This window comes from Carlito syrichta, unplaced genomic scaffold (assembly GCF_000164805.1).
Source record: "Carlito syrichta isolate Samal-C Ts95f unplaced genomic scaffold, Tarsius_syrichta-2.0.1 Scaffold305155, whole genome shotgun sequence".
Taxonomy (NCBI): domain Eukaryota; kingdom Metazoa; phylum Chordata; class Mammalia; order Primates; family Tarsiidae; genus Carlito; species Carlito syrichta.
In genome coordinates, this window is record NW_007249251.1 from 247,128 (window position 1) to 253,193 (window position 6,066).

The 6,066-nt window shown below is 54.2% G+C and overlaps 1 protein-coding gene across 1 annotated transcript in view; it reads right to left on the reverse strand.

Moving 5' to 3' along the window:
• Nucleotides 1-5,715, reverse strand: part of KCNK18 (potassium two pore domain channel subfamily K member 18) — a 14,224-nt gene extending 8,509 nt beyond the window's left edge. The window contains exons 1-2 of the mRNA XM_008061233.1: nt 5,493-5,715; nt 1,845-1,973 (exon numbers count right to left, since the gene is read on the reverse strand). Coding sequence (XP_008059424.1) covers nt 1,845-1,973; nt 5,493-5,715 — 352 coding nt within the window. The remainder of the gene's footprint in view (nt 1-1,844; nt 1,974-5,492) is intronic.
• Between the last annotated feature and the right edge of the window lie 351 nt (nt 5,716-6,066).

Consider the following 6,066-nt stretch of genomic DNA (forward strand, 5'->3'; position numbering starts at 1 on the left):
CCCCAGTCCTAGAAGGGACTGCCCCATGACTTGTTCATAAGGAATCTTTCCTTGACTGGGGACTAGGGGCTCATATCAAGCAAGCTCAGGGACAGGGTAAGGCCAGTTCCTTCCTCGCTCCAGTGCCTTTCCTTCCAGAACTGCCTTCTGCTCCAGCCCCTGTGTGAGAAGTCTACAGGAATCCCTCCTACACATATCCAGGCTCTCCCTGGGGCTCCCCAGCAGGGGTGGGCAGGTCCCCACAACACCCACAGACCTGCAAGGTTGCCAACTTACCTTTGGGGAAAGAGCACTGGGCGTGGAGTCTCAAGGCCTATCTGTGGGCTCCACTCACTACGCGACCACAGCCCAACTTCACCTCTCTGGCTCAGGCTCGCCCAACCTAACATGGGGCTCACAGCACCTAGGTCAGAGTCCCTGAGAGCATCAGAGGAGGTAGCTCAGCTGGGGCAATTGTCAGCTCTTTTTGCCTACCACTCTCCTGCCACCCCGCCTCCAAACGCGGGCACTCTCTCCTGCAGCCATCCGCCATCTCCTCTCCGGGCCCTCCAACATCCACCCCTCCAGTCCTGCCCAGAGACCCAAGCCCCAGACCCTTATTTCCAGCTCTACCGGGTGTCCGCTTGGAGACGCCACTAGAGGCGCCACCTTGACTGGCCCTGAATTCAGCCCCGCCGTCCCCAGCACCCCCTCCCCACCACCCTCCCCCAAGCCTGCCAATGCCGTCCACCCGAACCAGAAACCCCGCTGCCTGCCTGGGGTCCTCCTCACCCTCGCATCCAGCCCACTGAGGTCCTCCTTCAACTCCCCCTTCCTCGCCTCCAGGACACTGTCCTAGTTCAAGCCATCGTCATCTCTCACCTAGACCGCTGCGGAAACCCTCCTACTCATCTCCCTGCTGCCAGTCTCACCCTCTCTGGTCCATCTCTGCACAGCAGCTAGAGTGATCTCTCTGAACTGCTGAGCTACGTTCTTCCCTTGCCTGAAGCTCTCTGAATGCTCCCCACAGGACATTCAGCCTCCTGAGCCCCCACAGTCTGGCCCCTGCCCCTCGCTCTCCCCTCTCTCTCTAATGGAACTCCCTTACTGAGACTGGCATTCCTTCTGCTATTTGCCTTTTGCTCATGCTGCCCTGAACCTGAGACCCTCCTCATGCCCACCTTCCACACCAGGGGAAATCTTGCTCTCAGGCTCGGCATGGCTGTCACCCCTCCAGGGAATTTTCATCACTTGAATCACCTCCAGCGCTGGTGCTGCTGCCCTGCTCTCAGCTCCCAGAATGCCCTGGGAACATCACTGTCACACTCTGACCGCATTTGGTTGTCCCTGGATGCTTCTCTCTTGCCCAGGAGCTTGTGGGCTCCCTGAGGGCTGAGGCCACACCTGTCCTGTTCCCAGCCAGGTCAGGCACATGGCGTTGGCAGGTGGTGCTTTGTGCACAAGCACACAGGTGAGGGAGCAAGAAGGGGTCCCAAAACAGCTCACATCTCACTCATGGAGCTGCACCCACCTGAAGGAAGAATGCTCTTTTCTAATTTGCACAAAGGCGACTTGTGGGCCAGAGGCAGCTCTGCTCGCTGCTGGCGTCCTGTCCTGGGAACAATGCCCGCCTGTGCACAGTAGGCCTGGCACAGGGTAGGCACGCCACTATTGTTACATGTATTAAATAAATGGAATGTTCCAGCATCTCCACTGGGAGGTCTCCAGCCTCCCTCTTCCCCCACCCTCTTCCAGATCTCTCTCTGAGGCTTGCTGCAATTTGTGGCAGGAGGAGATCATGGGGCAGCTGCCCTTGCCCCTGCCTGTGCCCTCACCCATGCCCTTGCCCTCATCCTCGCACTTACCCACGGTACTAAACACTGTGCAGCAGAAGAAGAGCGAGCTCAGGAAGGTCCAGTCTGCAGATGTGTTAAACCAGTCGGGCTTCACCTTCTGCAGATGGTCCTGGAGGTCCTGTTCCCTGCCTTCCACATCTTGAGAAAGACACAATCAAGAGTGAGGAATAGGTTCTGCTCTTCAAGACAGGTCCTGCCCAGGTGACAGGGGTGAAGTCGTCCCCCAAGACCAGTGGCCCCTGCCCTGTGCTTCCGAACAACACCAAAGCTTGGCACTCAGAGCCCTCCTAAAATGCTTCTGCAGCTCGGGTGCCACCTCTAGGGGCCCACAGGAAGATTAGGAGCCCACATAGCCTCGTGAGAAGAGCACCTAACAGAAAGGTCCACAGGGATCAGGTCTGAGCTCAGCCCCAGAATCGCTATGCCATCTGAGGGGGCTTTCTTAATGTTCTGAACCTCCATTTCTTTCACCTTTTGAGGGGGGGATAACTTCTGTTCTGCCTTTCTCACAGGGTTCTTTAGAACCAAAAGCAAAAGGCGTTTAGGAAGATCATGCTGGTACCATACCCCTGGCGGTCACTAAGCCTGATGGGGTTTGGTGATCATACTGTGATCTTTGGGTACCAGCTTTCTGAGAGTGTCTCCTCCTAGGCTGGGAAAACTTGGCTTCCAGAACATTGGCCCCAAGGCTAACAGAGCAGGGCTGAAAATCCTGGTTCTCAGAGAGGTTCCCGAATGGTTCTATCAGCCTGGGCTGTCAGTGGGCTTTGGGACCCCAGGAGCTGCCTGGAACTGTCTAAAGAGGATGGCACTGAACCTGGCACACAGCAGGAAGTCACTGCTCATTTGAATGGTCCCTAGCCTGGGAGTCCAGACACCTGAATTCTAGACCTGGCTCTAACCCTGACAAGCTTCTTTCTGAGCCTCAGTTTCCCTCAGGGAGATGGTATGACATGATGGTGAGAGGCTCAAGCTCTGGAGTCCAAATACCTTGGGTTGAAGCCTTGGCTCCACATTTCTAATTTGTGAACTTGGGCAAATTGCTTAACCTCCCAATGCCTCAGTTTCCTAATCTACAAAAGGGAGGCAAATTAGGTTTATCATGAAGATTAAGTGAGAAGAGTGTGTAAAAAAGGTTTGGCACAAGGTCTATACTTAACTAGACCTTATTGAGCTTTTTAAACTCCAGTGAAAATTGGTACAAAATGGAGCTCTGTGTTCCCATGCCCTGTTGTGCATTGGAATCCCCTGGGAACTTTAAAATGCAGATTCCCAGCTCAGTCCTGGACATCCTGACTCAGTGCATTTAGGGAAGAGCCTGGGAATGCATATTTTTTTTAAGCAAGCTTTCTGAGTGGTTCTGATGTGTGATCTGGTCTGGAGAACCTTGAACTTGCTGGCAGTCTAGATCTTGTGATGGCTCAAAGGGTCCGATTGGCAGCAATGGCAACTCCTAGGTCCACTGAGAAGACCTGTGTCCGTCTGGCAAGGGTGCAGGGAGTGCTTTCTGCAGGGTCCTTCATGGAGGAGAGACTGCCTCCCTTGACCAGCCTCTAGTCTTTGGAAGCCCGATCTGCTCCCCGGAGCAAGGTTTGGCCTGTAGGGGGAGCTGAGAGCAGGCCGGCTGAGGAAACTCCCATACCCAGGGAGGGAGGGGAGGAGCTTCTCCCGCACCCTGTTCTGCCCCTGACTTTTTTTTTTGAGTTGGAGTCTCACTCTGTCACCCAGACTGGAGTGCAGTAGCCACTCCCGGCCTCCGCAGCCTTGACCTGCTGGGCTCCGGTGATCCTTCCGCCTCAGCCTTCCAAGTAGCCGGAATTACAGGCATGCGCTACCACGCCCAGCTGATTTTTTTTATTTATTGTAGAGATGAGGTCTCACTGCCCAGGCGGGTCTCGAATCCGTGGGCTCAGGCGATCCACTCACCTCAGCCTCCTAAAGGTGTGGGATTACAGGCTGAGCCACCGAGCCCAGCTGCCCCTGACTTTTAGAGTCTGGATTTCCTTTGTCTTTTATTTATTTACTCACTTGTTTTATCTTGCTCCATTAAATACATCTTTGTACGCCTCCTTTGGGGAACAGAGCAGAGTAGAAACAAGTGATTTGGCCAAGTAGAGTGGCTTATACCTAAATCACAGCACTTTGGGAGGCTAAGGCAGGAGGACTGCTTGAGCCCTAGAGTTCAAGACCAGTCTGAGCAACATAGTGAGACTCATCTCTACAAAAAAATTTAAAAACTATAACTGGTTGTGCTGGCATGTACATGTAGTTCCAACTACTTGGAAGGCTGAGGCGGAAGGATCGCCTGAACCTAGCAGGTCGAGGCTGAGATGGCCATGAGCATGCCACTGCACTCTAGCCTGAGTAACAGATTGAGACTCCGACTCAAAAAAAAAAAAAAAATTAAAAATTATCTGGGTGTGGTGATGCACAACTGCATTTCTAGCTACTTGGGAGACTCAGCTGGAAGGATCACCTGAGCCCAAGAGATCAAGGCTGTGAAAAGTCATAATTGTGCCACTGCCCTCCAGCCTGGGCAACACAGTGAAACCAAGACTTTAAAAAAAAGTGACTAAATACAAATAAAGTGCAATAAGGACACATATAAAGTGCCTCTATCTTCCAAGAAGCTGCATGTCCCTTGTCTTCTCTGCTTCCCACAGCATCCCTGTGACTGGCTGGCTGAGATTTGGAATCTGCTTCTCTTTGGCACACTGAGACCCAGAGAGGCAAGGGCTTTGCCTCCACTTGATCACACCACAAGCTGAGAGGACAGCTGGGACCAGAGCCAAGCCCCCAGATTCTTCCCACAGCACCTCCCTCCCCTGTATAGACAAGGCTTTAAAACAAGAAGTGCCGGGCTCGGTGGCTCAGCCTGTAATCCCACGCCTTTGGGAGGTGGAGGTGAGTGGATCGCCTGAGCCCGCGGGTTCGAGACCCGCCTGGGCAGCGAGACCTCATCTCTACAATAAATCAAAGAATCAGCTGGGCGTGGTAGCACATGCCTATAATTCCGGCTCCTTGGAAGGCTGAGGTGGAAGGATCGCCGGAGACCAGCAGGTCGAGGCTGCGGAGGCCGGGAGCGGCCACTGCACTCCAGTCTGGGCGAGAGAGTGAGTGAGACTCCAACTCAAAAAAAAAAAAAAAAAGAAAAGAAACAGGAAGTGGGGGAGTAGGGGTCAGTAGCTTATCCTGGGGAATCCAGCCCAATTTGGATTGTTCCTTGAATTCTGGTCCCTGCAGGCTGGATCCGGGTTTGGGAGGATACCGTTCCTAGGAGCAGCCTAGGAACACCCAGTCCCAGATTTGCTCACCCATCCACCCCACCCAATCCCCAGTAATCCATCCTCCCGGAGCCTGCTAGTCTGGGTAGGGCTGGGAATTCAGGCCAAGAAAAGAGAACTCGTCTTTACAGAGCACCTACTGGGTGCTTGGTGCTTTTCTTGCATTCTCCACAGCAATCCTGAGGGGTGGCCAGTCTCCCCAATTTCCAGAGAGGAAAACTGAGGCTCAGAGAGAAGTTGCTTGCCTGAGTCATCCAAAAAGGGGGAGGCTACAGGCAGGCATCTCCCAGTCTCCCTCAAGGCAGCTCTCTGCACTCTGGGGGCTGCTTCCAGCACAGAGAAAAGGCCTGCCCAGTCCAGGAGAGGCACCTACCTGTTATGTTGCATTCCAAGATGATGCAGAGCTTTTCCAAGAACACCTTAAACTCTCTTTCTTCTTTGGCCCCCGGGACCCGGCTGCCCTCAATGGCAGAGAAGAGCACAGCACCCACCAGCGCATAGGTCACCAGAGAGCAGAGGAAGCAGAGGCCAGGGAGGAGCTTTCCCATGGCCCCTGGGCAGTACCTTCTGGCCTGGGGAGCTCCCAAGGCCTCCATCCTCCCTGGAGCATGCAGGACAGGAGGAGCTGGTGGAAGTGGCAAGAGCATTCAGGCCCTGCCAGGAAGAGGGGGTGGGAGTGCCCAGAGAATGGCCGGGCTCCAGCGCTAAGTGGATAGTGTGTGCACTTCCCCCAAGGACTCTGGAAGCAGCGGCTACTCACCCCATTCAGCTCATCTGAACTACTCCATCGGCACCCTCTCTAGCACCCCAAATTGCTGTTGATCCACCGGGCCAGTCCTGGAGTTACCTGGAGGGGACTTTGGGAGGAATGCTTTGTGCCTTGTTTGGCCTTTCCCATTCTGAAACTGCAGTTTTGACTTCCAGATGCTAAACCTGCTTTTTGGTTT